This window comes from Protopterus annectens, chromosome 10.part0, assembly GCF_019279795.1.
Source record: "Protopterus annectens isolate FY-2018-M chromosome 10.part0, PAN1.0, whole genome shotgun sequence".
NCBI classification, from domain to species: Eukaryota; Metazoa; Chordata; order Ceratodontiformes; family Protopteridae; genus Protopterus; species Protopterus annectens.
The window spans coordinates 402,388,944-402,405,735 of record NC_056744.1 but is presented as its reverse complement, the minus strand read 5'-3'; the positions used below and the strand labels follow the sequence as shown (position 1 = coordinate 402,405,735).

Sequence of the window (16,792 nt, the reverse complement as noted above, 5' to 3'; positions counted from 1 at the left end):
GGCACCGGGACAGTGGGCTCTGAGCCAGAAGTAGAAGCTGAGCTCATCCGAGCCGAAGCCCCAAGAGGCAGAGTTGGAACTGACAAGTCGGTCCGACTATCTTCCCCAGACCCGACCAGAGAGTGTCAGCTCCTAGAGTCCTCGATCGGCACCGAGGATGTCAGAGTAAACAGAGCCGAAGGCACTGGAGCAGGCCTCAGCTCCAAAGACTCCACGATTAACAAGTCCGACTCTTCCAGCTCCGAAGGACCAGTATGGCTCAGAGAAGGAAGAGTTGTAGCTGGCATAAGGGTCTTTGGCTCCAAAGCTGCTTGGGTCGGAGCCGATAAAAATTTTGCAAAGGCCGGTGCCTGTAAAAGCTTCTGCACCACACGATCCACATCCAGATCTGAAAGGCTTATAGAAGACCGAGATGAATCGACAGAAGGTGGTACCAACTGTAACAAAGGAGACTTAAGTATTTCGGATACCGGTTCCAGGACTGGGGACCGGCTCTGAAAAGATAAGACGGTCGTCTCCAGTGTCTGTGGAGCTGATGTTGAAGACTTTTTGTTGTTTTTTAGTCTTAGAAGACATAGAATCCTTTGAGGATTTGCTAGATCCATCCTGGTCGCTCAAAGCTTCTTGGAAAGAGGGTTTCAGCAAACCCCTATCAATCAACTTCCTCTTTTTCTCCTGAAGAACCCTGAAAGAGAAGGAATGGCATATGGAGAAGCTATCTTGTAAATGTAATGCTCCTAAACAATACAGACAGTTGACATGACTGTCAGTGACAGACATTTTTGGCCACATTTGGGGCACTTTTTAAATCCTGACTTAGGATGTTTATCTCGGTCAGCCATATTGTACCAAACATAGTATCAAACAAAACTATTGTCAAAAAAGCCCTTAGAAAATACAGACTAAAGTGTCACACACACACACACACACACACACACACACACACACACACACACACACACACACAAATATTTATCCAGATAAAGATATAATATAAATTTGTGACAGAAAACACTGTCTAAAAGCACACAGTATTAAAACACACACAAGTATTTATGCTAAGCAGACTACAGAAATAAAGATAGCTGCTATTTCATATAAACTAAACCTTATCTAAATTCTAAACTGTGACAAAAGGTCACTACCTAAGCACACAATACTAAATATTAACTATTTCTAAGAAAAAAGTTACAGAAAGTCACTGCTTAAACAATTTTTTTACTCAGAACTTTAAATAGACCTAAGAAAAAATTAGGCCAAATTTTAAGCTATGAAAAAAGGAACACAGGGAAAGGGGAACTACAGAGAAAGCTGTAAGAGCTTAACTAATTAATTATCTATTTTTTACTGGCCCGAGCTAGCTAGAACTTCCGATCTGTTGCAGCGGCAAACTAGATCTGAGGTAACTCTAGGTGCATCATGGGATAGGGACTTGGCCTCGAGCTATTTGAAGACCTTGAGCTTTGTAGTAGACCAACTCGGAGCAGAGGGATCGGCTCCAAACCCATCAGTAAGAATGAATGGCGAGATAGAACAACTTCACATATAAGGTTTACACCGCTGGGTGCCCAGCCCTGACTCGGTAGTTATTCCACACCACAGACTCAAATGCGCATTCACACCTATGGCCAGTTTAGAGTGCCCAGTCTACCTACTGCATGTCTTTAGAATGTGGGAGGAAACTGAAGCAAAGGAAACACACACACACACACACACACACACACACACACACACACACACACACACACACACAGGGAACATGCAGATTCTACACAGAAGGGACCCCCAGCCATAAACTTAGTTGGGAAACCTCTTGCTGTGACATGACAATGCTATCCGCTGCACCACTATGTACTGTACTGAAATGGTTCTGTCATTAATGCTGCTTGCAAACCTTTTATTAATTGATATGAAATGGGCATGGAGTTACACTATAAAATTAAATGTTAAAAAAAGAAATATAGTCCTCTTCCCACAGTACTGTTGCTAAGATACTCTAGCTTAACTCTGAATCGACTTGGGAGGGTGGCATCCCCAGTACCTATGCCTGGATCTTCGAATATGTAAATAGTAACATTAATAATCCTATAATTTATTAATATTATAGTTTATTAAAATGTAAATACTTTAATGATATAACTTTATTAGGCCTTATACTATCAAATTTAAAATTGGCTTTCAGTACTACCATTAACAGAGAATAGTTTGGTGTTGGTGTTGTATAAGAGGGGTCCTTTGGCTTAGTAGTCTCCTCCATGCAGGACTTTTCATACACATCAGGAGATCCTAGTTGTCTAAGCTGGTTAAAATAAATAAAATAGCCAAGTATTAAGCGTTTTGTCCCAAGCCATAATAGGGACTTCATCAGAATACAAAAACACATTTCAAACAACTTTTAAATATGATTAAAAATGCAAATCAGTCCTTAGTCCACCAATACAAAACAGTCAATCAATCATCCAATCAGTGTCTTAAAGTACAAGAGTACAATAGTAAAAAATACTGCAATGGCAACTTAGATTAGCTGCCTCATTCCCCCTGGTTTGAATTACTCCATATCCATAGTATCAGTACTTAAAGAAAAAGCAGAAAGGTTGTACGGAGTAGGTTTATGTACCTACAGTTTTACAAGATACAAGTACAGTTACAATTTTATATTTATGGTTTTATGTTACATTAAAAGCAAAAATGAGGAACATTCCCATGGCATTGTTTTAATACAATTTTCCGGACCTCCACCTGAATATTGCTCAAGTACCAACCCGGATAAAGTTATAAAACAATAGCATAATCAGTAATTATCATAGCATAATCAGTAATTAGCATAACATCTAACTACATCACCATGCTATGTATCCAATCTTACTTGTAATTGCATCTGTCCATGAGAACTGTGAGTCCCTACTAGGGAACATTACTAAACCAATGTACATAAGATATATTACCACTTTGTTTTTATATATTCTAATTGTTTTCTAACTTCTTGTGTAACCTTTTGTATGTCTGACTATGTGGAGCTTTTCTCCCCGGGCCTCCGCTGAAAATGGACATGTATCCAGTCAGACTATCCCGGTAAACAAATGTAAAATAAATAAATAAATAAAATATTATTAAAGTTTTTTTTATAATTTTTTTTTAATTAATTTACATCTAAATTGGTTACTTTTGTTACTTTTTTACTATTGTACTCTTGTACTTTAAGACACTGATTGAATGACTGATTGGCTGTATTTATTCATAGGTTCATAGGTTGGTACTAGGCTATCGGCTAGGGCCTATACAAGCCTAGGTATAACAATTCCCTGGATATTTCTTCCCACAATATTTACTTCCCTGGACCCCTGTCTAGCAGGGCGACTGACGTGATCCCCGGGGTGAATTTCCTATCTCCCATCCAATCGTCAAGGTTCCTTTTGAAGACGGTCAAGGAGGTGCTCTACTTGACATGTGTGGGCAGTCTATTCCAGAGTATGGGGAGTCTCTGAGTCAGGAACCTATCCCTCCAGCATGTTTTGTTCATTGTGATGACAAGGTTTAGATCCCTGGAGCGTGGACTAAGGACTAATTTGCATTTTTAATCATATTTATAAGTTGGTTGAAGTGTGTTTTTGTATTCTGATGAAGTCCCTATTATGGCTCGGGAAGAAAGTGCTTAAACACAGGATCATAGGAAGTTACTAGGCTATTGGCCCTGAGGCCCTTATAAGCCTAGCCAAGAGTTTAGCCCATGCAGAGACAAATCAGCATCCAGTACCCCTGTCCATCATGGGCACAGGTGGAATCCCAGGGATGTATTTTCTTTCTATTTCCCATCCAGTTATCCAGATTGCGCTTAAAAATGGGTAAAGAGGTACTCTGCTTGACATGGAGAGGGAGTCTATTCCACAGATGGGGGAGTCTCCGGGACACAAATCTGTCCTGCCAGCAAGTTCTATTGATGTCACAGACCAGGTTGAGGCCGCGTGTGCGGGTTACTCGAGTGGAGCTTGACTTGTGGATATGCAGCAGTCCCATCAAGGCGAGGTCCGAGATTGCCTTGTATGCCAGACAGAGGTCACCTCTGAGGAGTCTGTATGAAACAGAGTAGTGGGATAAGGCTTTTAGACTGTCTGTGTATGGTAGATTTTTGAGGCCCTGGATTCGCTGGTAAGGAACCTCTGTGTTATCTCCAGCTGTTCATGTGTTTTGTGAGGTACATGCTGAATGGGGCATTGTACTCAATAATGGGCCTTATAAGGGTAGAATACAGGGATCTTATGACCTCCTTGTCCCTGGATGAGATACCCTTACTTATGAGGTGGGCCATGTAGAAAGCTTTCCGTACAATGGAAGCAACGTGGTGGACAAAAGTCAGGCTGCTATCAATCTGGGTGCCCAAATCCCTCACGACTGATTGCATGCTTAAAACATTGTTATTAATGTGATAATTTGTGAGGACATCTCTCTTCCCAAAGGGGTTGAGCATGCATTTTTTGTATTCAGCTTGAGGCCATGTTTCTGGCACCAGTCATTTGTTTGGGAGGGACCCTCTTGGTAGATGTCCACTTCACTAGGGGAATTGATGACAGCTCCCAGCTTGCATTCATCTGCAAACTTGGTCAGCCATGGCCCACTGGTTTTGGCCTATACCTCAGAAAAGTATATCCCAAATAACAGAGACCCCAAGACCGAACCCTGGGGTATGCCACTCGATATGGGTCAACTGCTTGAGGTGGCTTCACCTATTTTGACTAACTGGGTTCTATCAGTGAGCCAGTTGGCTACCCTTCTAGTAATATACGAATTGATGCCTAGTTGAGAGAGTTTATCTATTATGCCTGAGTGTGGAATAGTGTTGAAGACTTTGGCCAGGTCAAGGTAGGCGGTGTGCACTGTCTTCCCTGCATCCATGGCTTTGGTGACAGTCTCAAAAAAGTCGACCAAATTTAGCAGACGTGACCTCCCTTTGACGAAGCCAAACTGTTTGGGATCGAGTGTTTGGAGGTTGCCAATGTTCTTGCTAATGAGGTCCATGGTAATCCATTCCATGGCCTTGCAGATCAGGCTAGTTAGGCTGATGGGTCTATAATTTCCTGGATTAGTGGATGCTCCACCTTTGTGTAAAGGGATGACAATGGCTGTCCTCCATTCAGTTGGGACAAAACCGGTACTCAGGCTTTGGTTGAATAGGGTGCCTAATGGTGCTGCAGGTTCCTGCCCGAGTTCATGTAGGATGCAGCCTGGGATGTTATTAGGTCCCATGGAGGATGCATTTATTGCCTTTCAGACAGCAGTGATGACCTGATCCCTGGATATAAGGGGAAGGTGGTAGGTACTCTGAATGTCCTGATTTACTGATGGGTGAAATTTTTGCTGAATCTGTCAGGCAGCAAGTTTGCTATATCTACGGCATTTGTATATGTTGTGCCCTTGACCACCAGTTCTGAACAGATCTGAGTGCTACCTTTGAGATTACGGACATATGTGAAGAAGGACTTATGATAGTCTCTAGTAGATGTGGTCAATTTGAACTTGAAGTTTGCTTTGGAGGATTTCACTAGTGCTCTTACTTGCTTGTTTAGGCTAAGGAGAGATTGCTTCCAATTGGGCACTTGCTCCTTATTGGTCCTGGACAGCATTTTTTTTCTTTTGTTATAGAGTTTATTTATTGCAGATGTTCACCATACAGGTTTCATCTTCTTGCGGAGGATGATTTAGTCCTGTCAGGTATTCCTGAGTCCATGCATCTATATAAATGTTTGTATAGTAATTTGGTATAGTTTTGGATACTGGTGCCAGTTCGTAGAGAGGGGGAGGGGGCTGTGAAGCTGTTTATACCATCCTTCAGGAGGCGTAATCAGCTTTGGAGAAGTTTTTTTTGATTGACCCTAGCTAGAGGGGGATCAGTGAAGATGGTGACTTTGAATGTGACCACTTTATGGTTGGATCTTAAAAGGGAAGATGATACTGCAGAGATGCTGCAGTGGTTACTCATGTTGGTTAATACCAAGTCCAAGATATTATCACCTCTTGTGGTGGTATCAACTAGCTGTTCCAAAGCATTTGCACTGACAAAATCGAGGATTCTCTGAGCATTTGTGTTCTGGCAAGAGTAGTTCTTCCAGTCTATGTTTGAGTAGTTAGTCACCCAGGATCAGGGTAAAGGGTTGAATCTTGATAAATTTGAAGAGGTCTAGATAGGCAGTTTGGGCCTCTTGGGTTAGATATGGGGGCCGGTAGTTAGCTATGATTTATATAGTGGTCTTGCCAATAGTTAACTGCACTTAGAGTGTCTCCTGTGTGTCATACTGTTTGTTTAATACTTGGCTATTTTACTTATTAAACATGGATTTTACCATTAGAACTCTCCATTATTTTTTATTTTTTTACTTTACATCTTTTGTTTCTTGGTCAAGTGGTTAAAATAAATGCCTGGGGTAAGTTTGAACTTAAGGATAACATGCAACAGAGCTTAGAATCTGAAAATGGGACCACACTTTATCACGTTTAGATTTGTGTTAAATATTTGGAAGTGATGGCATGGTATCCCTAAATGTAAAAATGATTAAATACACTGAACTGGAATCTAGAATTTGGCATAAACATCCATGCCAAGAATCCAGACTTAATTAGATGCATGATGTAAAAGTCAGCATTTCCTTCCTGCTTAAAATTATCTATGTCTGTGCCAATTCTGGAAGAAGCCCTGACTGTGCCCTCAACAAATAGGGATGAGTGAGTAACCCGGACTATGGAGGAGCTGAAAGAAAAGGGTGAAAGTGAGCGGCTGCTGCCAGCTCACTATTATAGAAGTGTGAGTGCACGTGCGCTTGTGTGTGTGTGTGTGTGTGTGTGTGTGTATTTGGGGGGGGTAATGCTGCATACTTTGCTTTACTACTGACAGATAATAGAAGCTAGTTTCCCAGCACATGTGGTACAAGTACCATGGCCATCTGCTACAGCCGGGGCTGAACATGTTCAGAAACATTTATACACAAGGCATTATGAACACTCAAGCTCGCAAGGGCTGTCAAGTAGAACTGGGAGGTAGGCTATAAAAAAAGCAAAAAAAAAATGATGGGTGCTTGAATTATGGGTTCCCTCATGAGTTTTGACATGCAGAACCTGATGATTGCCAGGACCTGGGAAGAAAAAAAATCATCAGGAAAATATATAATCTGAATCTGGTGCAACATTCCCAGCAAGATGTATATGACAAATGATACTAAAGACCTTCAGGTCAGCTTATTCATCTCTGGGTGAATGAGGAGGTTCCATATTGAGCCTGTTTGTCTTCAGGAAAGCACTGCACCTGATGGGATTGCAATGAATTTTGATCAGGAAGAATGAAGGCATGAGATTTCCTGTTCATGGGTTCATAGATTTTTACTAAACTTGCAGCCACGGAGATCATCAAGAAGCTTATCCATATCTTTGAGTACTGATGGGATGCTAATAATGTCTCCCATTAAGGGGACTTTCTCCACATATCCCCAGTGAAAATTTGTGATCAAAGGTTGCTAGTGAAGTACTCTTATTGATAGGTAAGGGCAGCCTATTCCAGAAATGGGGTATACATTGGGTTAGGTATCTGTCAGGCCATTTGGTGGTGTTGATGTACTAATATAGTTTGGGTTTTGTAATATGGGTGTTTGCACATCTTCATGCCACTAACAGTATAGTACAATACATACCAGTTGATACAGACAAAAAATGAGAAAACCCTGAGCCACCACATATGATGACTGACCAATGCTCAGTTCTTGTTCCTACTGGCAGTAGTTCAAGATCAGTTAAAATAGGAAGAGACAAACAGGACACCAGTGTTGAGGGACAGGATGATCTTACAACACAGCAAGGCAGAGTATAGAAAAAGATTCTATTTATTAACTGGTTTTGCACATTTTAGATAAATGAAAGTTATGTAATTACCATAATATTAAGATCCATGTTGACTGATTTTTGTCCGGTTCAAACATATGGGTTGTCGAATCTGACCGGATTGGACCTTGGCATCGACTTTGAAGCTTCATTGAATCCAGAGCTCTGATTCCTTCCCTACGCATAATTACCTGCACTCCACCTTAGCTACTTGGATCAAGGTTGGCCCCCTTCTTTGTCGAATTTCAGAAACATCCCAGAGAAGGAACCATGCTATAGAAGGAACACCTAAGTTACATTATGCCAACCTTTTGAGGAACAGAGGGTACAGTCTCACATTACTGTGCACAGACAGGGAGTAAAAGCCTAGTCAATCATCTCGAAGCAATAGGTGACAATTTGAAAGGGAGGCAGGAGGGTGGGAGTTTGAACCAGATGAAAATCGGACAACATGGATCTAACTTTATGGTGGATACATAACTTTTGTTTCCAATGTTTTCTGTTTTCATCCATTTCAAACATATGGGACAGAATCCCAAGTTGTCAAACTGGGTGATATCAAAGAAGGACATTCCTAAGTATGGTGGAGCCAAAGGAGGAACATAATCTGGATTGAGTATCCAGTTTATAGTGAAACACACAAGTGTGTACCATAGCCCAAGTAGCTGCAGCACAAATGTCATCAATGGATCGTCCTCTGTGAAAGGCTGCTGAAGTGGAATTGTTCTAGTTAAATGATGTTTTGGTTTACCTGGTAAAGGTAACTTCTTCTTACTGTAGGCAAAACAGATATAATCTCACAACCATCTGCAAAAAGTAACCTTAGTAACAGCCTTCCCCAACTTTGGTTTAGAAAATGAAATGAACAATTGATCATTTCTTCTAATCTATAATCTAATCTAATGTATGCAAGAAGTATACTCCTTTGTTTGCATATCTGGGGAAAAATACAGGCAAGTTTATGGGTTAGTTTATATTTCTTTCTGATGCCACCTTAGAAATAAAGGACACGTTAGTTCCAGAGGGACTATTTTATGAAATACCAGATATAGAGGCTTAAGTGAAAGAGTTTGTAACTCTTAGATTAATCAGGCTGATGTCACTGCCACTAAGAAAATTGTTTTCCAGGTAAGAAATTTGAGATTCGCTGTGGATGCAGGTTCCAATGGGGACTGTGTCAGTACCTGTAGCAAAATGGTGATGTCCCATGGAGGTGCTGGGTCTCTAATGGGAGGTCTTAGTAGAAAGGTACCTTTCAAGAAAGCTTTCGAAATTTTCAGCAAAGTTATTGGAAAGTCTTTGCATCCAAAAAGAAAATCTGAAATTGCTGCCAACTGTACCTTGATGGTGGCAGAGCTGGAACCTTTATCAAAGAACTCAGATAAAAATTTCTGCATGGATGGAACAGGTACTGAAAAAGGGTCCAGGGCTTTAGAGAAAGCCCAAACAGAAAATCTCTTCCATTTACTCTGGTAATTTTTGTTTACTGGATGGCTTCTGAGAAGCAAAAATAATATTAACTACAGCAGGGGAAAGCCTGTCATCTCTGGCTATGCTTAAAATTGGTGGAAACGTGGTTAACTTCATAGACTTCTTGTCCAGAAGAGGCAGTCCAGATGGATCGTTCAGTAGGTCTGGATCATTATTCAACATCCAAGGGGGATGTATAAGTAGCGGCCATAGGTAGGGCAACCATGTCTGTCACAGCCAAAAGAGGGCAATGAGGATCACCTTGGCTTTGCATTGTCTTGCTTTCTGTGTGAATTTGTTCATTGGGGCAAAGGAGGAAAGGCATACTGGAGGCCCGGGGTCAAGTGTGGACTAAAGTATCCCTTGGTGACTATCCCTGTGAAGGGATCAAGGAAAAATACCTGCTGCATTTGTTGTCTAGATAGGATGCAAAAAGGTTGCGGCAGGGTTAGCCCCAGTGACTGAATATTAAAGATGTCACTGTAGAATTGAGGGACTACTATTAAGGCATCAGGACTGTTCTGTTCAATTTGTCTGCTAGTACATCGGACAACCCCGGGAGATGCATTGCTATCAGAAAGCGCAGTGAAGACATCGCCTATTGCCAAAAGCCTCTTGACAAAGAAGATAAGAAAGTGTTCCCCCTTGCTTGTTGATGTATCATACCACTGCCATATTGTCCATCTGCATGGAAATCACACCACTGGGGAGGAGATTCTGAAATGCCTGCAACGCTAGGACAATAACCCTCAACTCCAAGACAGGGATGGAAAGATTGACCTCTAGTGATGACCATGTACCTTGGACCATTCTCCATTTGAAGTGCCCCCCCCCCCACCTTAGAAGGGAGGTATCCGTGATTACTATTGCAATTGGTGATTCTGACTGGAAAGGGTGACCCTAGGTTACAGTCGGGGGGACCCTAGGTTACAGTCAGGGAAGTTACCAACCAAGCAATGCATTGATTGAAAATGTAAGTAATTTGGATGTCTGCGCGTAAAGGGTGAATGGACTGAGACCAATATACTGCTAAAGTCAATTCCAGTATTCTCATGTAGCATCTGGCTAGAGGGCCCATTAGAACTGTGGACACCATGAGTCCTAAGCCCTCACTGGTGGTGATGGATGATGTAGTACTTGTCATTTTGTGAGGCATAGTGACAGTACTCAGGCTGGGGAAGACTGACTACCTGCAGATTAATATCTAGGTGGCATCTTATAAAGTTTATGTTCTGTGTTGGATTCATACAACATTTTGGTAGATTTACAGTTATTCCTAAGTCCAGTAACAACCTCAGTACCTGGTCTAGGTGTCATGGCAGTAGATTCTTGGAGGTAGCAGTTAGGAGCCAATCGTGGAAGTACGGGAAGACTCAGATTCCCAGCAGACACAAGTGCACTGCTACCACTGCCATGATCTTGATGAATAAACTGGAGGTTGTGGTGAGGCCAAATTTGCATTGCCCAGAATTGGTAGTGATCATCTTGCAGCCAGATGTGGAGAAATCTGAAGTAATTTGCTATTTTGACACAACAGTGTGCATTCTGGAGATCTATGGAGCATATCTAATTGTCCTTCGTCAGGAGAGGTAAATGGACTGAACTATGACTGTCCAGAATTTTGTCTGTTTCATAAACTTGTTTAGGTGACTATGCTCCAAAATTGGTCTGAGGTCCCCCATTTTCTTTGGTACTAAAAAGAATCTTGAATAGACTCTGGAATCTAACTGGTTATGGAGAACCGGAAGCATGACTCTTTTGTTCTAGCAGCTTTGAAATTTCCATGACTGCAAAGTCCCACTGACTAGGTGAAACATTAGAGAATGATACTTTCAGAGGTAGAACAGAAAAGGGAATTGAATAGCCTCTTGAAATTATCTTTAACGTCCAAGAATCTGTAGTTACTGTGTGCCAGGCTTGGGGATGCAAAGACAGATGCTCCCCGACTGCCTCCAGAGTGCAGCAGTTGGGCAACCATTCAGGGGCACTGATAGGCTTTCTCAGTAAAAGGACCACAAAAGCCTGGTTATGCAGTCAACCTCTGAATCTAGGGAGTTGTCCATTAGAACTGCCTCCCCCTCTGCCATGGGTAGGTCTATCACCTTAGGAGTCATAGTAGGAACTGTGTGATTTGTGGAACAACATAATCTTCCATAATCTCTGGTTCTTAGAGAAAGATCTTTGCAGGGTACAGAAGTGGACTCCCACTGTACAGAAAGTCTTACCATCCTGTTATCTCCTGGTGAGTGTGTCTTTTATCTTATGTCCAAACAAGGCTGAACCATAATAAAAGGGCATTTGCAAAGGACAACGTAAAGCCTTCTACAAAGTCACAATGACGCATCTAGGAATGGAGGTGCATGGTAATACTGGTGCCTGCTGCTCTGACCTGAATTAGAGGGTAAGTGCAAGGCCACATTTGAGGACGACTGCAAGGTGGAAAGCTGGTAGTGTTTTCTAAACATCTGTAGACAATACCACAAAGAGGGACTTGATGATCTCTTTGGTCAAGTCCTGAAATCTGGTTATATGAGCGAAATAATTCAGCTATCTAAGGGCAAAAGTTGCTGATGCACATCCCACTTCCCAAATCTGTCCATCACACTAGATTCTCTGTTAGGAGGTGGAACAGATGAACTCTCTTCCAGTACAGCTTTTTTCTAGTGGCTGTTGCTATCACCATAGCATCTACTGGTGGACCCTTACTTCAATGTTTCCTGTCCATAGACACAGCCAAGATGCAGTCTGCTTTTTTCATGCCTGTTGAGCCATAAGGCTGATGGGGGGGGGGGGTCAAACGGTGGTACCACCCAGGATGATGTTGGTCTGGAACCAAAGGGTTCCAAGAGCACTGACTCATCCAGCGAAGGGTCTTGGGACAACCAATCCTCTCTCCGTTTCATCAATTCAAGAATATCACCAAAGGCAACATCTTCAGAGACGAAACAAGGGGAACTCTACCCTTCCTCTAAGTCAGTATCTTTGGTGAATGACTCTGAGGAAGAGTCTAAATACTTCGTTTGCATGTCTGCTTTCTGGGAACACCTTCTGGGGCAACAGCAGAAGGTTCAAAATTGGAAGGGAAACTGACAAAGCAGATCTCCTTGGAAGCCCTTGGGACCAGCTGTCATGGTCCAACAAGATGATGAGAGGAGGAAGCAGACCCTAGCTGGGGTTTGAGTAGAGCTGTACTGGTTGGAGACACCTTATCTTTGGAATATGTCAAGACTCTTTCAAAGGCCTCAAAGGCCGAAGCTGTCACCGATACTGAGGATGCCCTCTAATCTGTGGAAGGAAGGGAACCCTTGACACCAATAAACCCCAGCCCAGAAGCTGATCTCAGATCCAAGCTGTCTACAGCCAAAGTCTCAAGAGGGAGAGATGGCTCAGAGAACCTCAGTGTTGACCCCCCCCCCCAAAACTCGGTGCTGATGCTTCAGCTCTAAGTTTCATCTTAATCTGATGGCATCAGTGTTGAGAGAGACAGTGAAGGTCTCAGTGTCAAATTTGTCATAGCTCTGGTGCTGACAAAGGTGCTCTGGTTCAAATTCCAGAACAGGAGGGTTACTATGGACAGAACTTGGTACCGTTCCAGGGGACAATACCAGGATAACTTAAAGCTTGATTTGCACCCTCAAAAAACTTCCTCATCATGCTACTGATATCCAGTTCCGCGAGACTTCGAGATGAATGGCGCCACTGATGGTGGTTGAGGGTATCGCCTCTCTGGAGAATAGGGGAGTGAAATTTAGGACTCACTGGTCCAGTTGTGTATCTGGCTCACACTTAAGGTGATCGGGCCCAAGGAGTCACTGGATTTGATCTTCCAGTGGTTTTCAGGTCGGGCTTGAGCGTACTTGTCAGCTCCAAGGACTGCTTTTTGGCAGACTTAGTAGGTTATTTGTGCTTCTCTTCTCTTTCTCTCTCTTATCCTTATCTGACACTTTATCTTTTTCTTGCCGCTTATCCTTAGGTTTATGGAGATCCTCCTTAGAGGGGGACACAGAATAGTTTGAAGGAGTAGCCCCAGTCTGGGCTGGAAGGAGACCATTCAAAATAAGTTTCTCTTTTCTCATCTGAAGAGCTCTGACACTAAAGGAGGCACAGGACTGACAATCAACATCTAAATGTTCAGTGCCCAAGCAATATACACACTTGGGAGTATGGGTCCTGGGGTGGTAGTTTATGCCCACACACCAAACACTTCTTGAATCCTGTGGATTCAGGCATGGTGAGGAGAACCTAAAGAAAAATGAAGGTTTCACCCAAAATACAGCCCTACTGTAAACAGGCAAAATACTACAATATATGCACAGATAGATACTGATATAAATATATAAATAAGTGTGTGTGTGTGTGTGTGTGTGTGTGTGTGTGTGTGTGTGTGTGTGTGTGTGCGTGTGTGCGTGTGTGTGTGTGTGTGTGTGTGTGTGTGTGTGTGTGTGTGTGTGTGTATAAACCTTTTTTTTAACAGCAAACAACAAACAACTAGATAGGAAAGGACAAGGAAACCCTAACTAACTGCCTGAACTAACTTAATAACAGCTAAACCTATGCTTGATCTTAGCCAAAAGGATACAGAAGGCTGAATCAGGAGCTCTTATGAATAACCATTGTCTTTGATCAGCAAATGATATCTGAGCAACTAAGTTGGAGTCCAAGGAATTATGGGTAGGGGAGGAGTTAGAGCTCTGGGTTAGTCATCATACTATCAAACACAAATCAGGTATAAATGTGTCATGGGCAATCAAGGCACGACTCATGAATAAGATTAACCAACTAGAATGTTGCCTTTGTGAAAGTAGAGTGGCAGATACGTGCTAGAGAGCCGTAAGTATTTAAAAGGCATAAGAAACTGAACACACATACTCTGAAAGAGAAACTGCACAATATCTGAAGGCTACAACAATTTGCTTCAGAACCTCTTCTGGTGTGCAGTACTTGGATGCAGAAGACTCATGAAAGAGACTTTAAAAAAAAATAACAGAGTCTAATAAACTGTAAAGTGTTTAAAGGACGTTGACAAAAATAGAGAATGTTTAAATTTAAAAAAAATTGTTAAATGCATAATTGTTATACAAGTTAATGTACAGACTGGATAAAACAAATTACTCACAGACATTTAGCTTTGTTTTTGTTTTGTTTTATAAGACATAGTGTAACAATGTTATAGAAGTACATACTAGGTTTAATGGTTGAGATTTCAATAAAGGAAACTTGTCCGACAGCAGAAAAACAAAATATTCAAATGTTTATGGTTACATTTTCACAACAAACATTTGTGCTATACACTGCAATTGTAGTGCATATTTACAGTGATAACTACAGAAGTTAGCTATTGATCAATGACTTACTGTACACCTAGAACAAACTCAAGTACTGCATTAGAAACCTTTACTTCATCACAAGCACAAAACCAGCCATTTTGAGATAGACAGCAGTACAAATGGAGTACAACACCTACAGTTAATTTTCTAGATCTGGCAGTGCAGGTTAAGGGTATTTATGAATACTACCTCCTCAGGTCTCCACTAAAAAGAGGCCACTAGTCTAGTAGGATTAACTCACGCAATAAACCATACATACATTATTCTAGGTAGTTGTGGTTTTACAACCCCCTACACCCACTTTCCAAACCACTAAACCTAGATAAATGTAGTACCAACAATCAGAGTAAAGGACTTATCTGACGGAAAATTAAATCATATTCGCAAATATTCAGAAATCACACATAATGGCACCATCTTGTACCTTACCCTGAATATTGACATCAAAGTCCATTTCATCTTCTCCTGCTATATTAGTAGCTACACAAGTATACCTTCCAGTGTCAGAGACTTGGGCTGCTTTTATCTGGAGGATTCGACTGTTGGCTGTCACAGTTATGCGTGTGTCCATTTCCAAGGGCTGTAATAATAACACAAACATTCAAATTTTCATCAACAATCAGAATGATGGTAATATATGACAGCACCTATAGCCTCCTGCAAAGAAATTCTAAGTTTCTCTTAAAAAGTGTTTAAGGGTAAAGTACCCACTATTGCCACCATCACGTTAGCAGCCTGAATTTCAAAGGGTCATTTGGTGGAAATTGATTCAAGTAGGTATGATCCTGCCTTCTTCAATCACAAGAAGGCCATAGTGCTAGCTACTGTGTACTGTAGTGGATACAAGGGGTAATACAAGTAGATGTGTGAGTGAAACAAAGGTACACAAGAGTACGCTCAGCAGTGTGCACATGGAAGAGTGATGCATTGTGCCAGCACCACTCCATGCTCATAGAAACAGATTATCACTTGAAAAGAACTCTCTGATGTCTGCTGTAAGTAGCTGGCCAGCCATAAGAGACATTTTGCAACCTCTGCCTTCAAATCCTCACCACATTTTCTGTGACCACAGCTTATTTTTTTTTCCTGGAGAAAAGATGCTTACCTGGTAACGAGTTACGACTGCTGATAGTAAGACAGTACAAGGTGAAGAATGAGTGAGGCACTGATGAATGCAAGGGGCAATTCAAACACCAGTGAAGTTAGGTAACTGAAAAAAAGTAAACTTGATTTCTGCTGAAAACAAAATATCTCAATTATCAAGCAACCTAAACTGTTACTCCTTGTTAATAAAACCAGCTTATACTTACAGAAAACAAAATGTCATTTCCAGATTCTGCCTTTAAATATTCATTTTTCAGTACCAGTCCCCCCAAGACTTGGCAAACACAGCTGTACACGTCATCTGGTATGGAAAAGACCAGTCTTCCTAGTTAAAGCCAGTGATACTCCAAGATCCAGGACTCCTTCTCCACTCATGAATGGACACAGATCAGAAAAGAGGAAAACATTTTCTTGTATCCTACTGGTTTTCCAGTAACCCATCACAGTACTCCATATGGTTATATTCCCTGTTAACACCATGTTAATTGGGTGACTACACTACTCAGTGCAACTGGCAATCCATCCAGAAATACCAAACAACATGAATACATCTTGCATTTTGGCATTTCTATTAAAAAATAAGATCAGGTCCAAAGCTGATACAGTGGTGACATATCCAATACTGACATTAAAGACTAAGGTTCAGAAATATAGGCACTGGAATCTGTCCAGAGTTCCTGAAAAAGGATTATAATTTCCCCAAGAATAAATTAAATTTTCATGACTTTCCACCAGCTGGGTGGTCCAGAGCTGCAGAACAATGCAAACAGTATCATTAAATGGAATGTACTGCATTTGTCTGCCTTACTGTGCCTGTGGTGGTGCTGCGGTAGCATTGTCGCCTCACAGTAAGATGTCCTGTTCGATTCTCAGCTAAAGCGTCTTCTGTGTGGAGACATGTGTGAATGGGCGTACCTTCGTTGAAGGTTGTGCGTCAGAGCTGGCAACTCGGTACGTAATAATCTACTGCCAATCATTAGCAGACCGGAGTTCCGCTGTGGCGACCCCTAACCAGGAAAAGCCGAAAGATA

The 16,792-nt window shown here is 41.7% G+C and overlaps 1 protein-coding gene across 1 annotated transcript in view; it reads right to left on the bottom strand.

Moving 5' to 3' along the window:
- The window catches only part of HMCN1 (hemicentin 1), a 5,606,893-nt gene that overhangs the window by 1,630,933 nt on the left and 3,959,168 nt on the right, over nucleotides 1–16,792 (bottom strand). Inside the window, exon 53 of the mRNA XM_044085314.1 lies at nucleotides 15,087–15,237. Coding sequence (XP_043941249.1) covers nucleotides 15,087–15,237 — 151 coding nt within the window. The remainder of the gene's footprint in view (nucleotides 1–15,086; nucleotides 15,238–16,792) is intronic.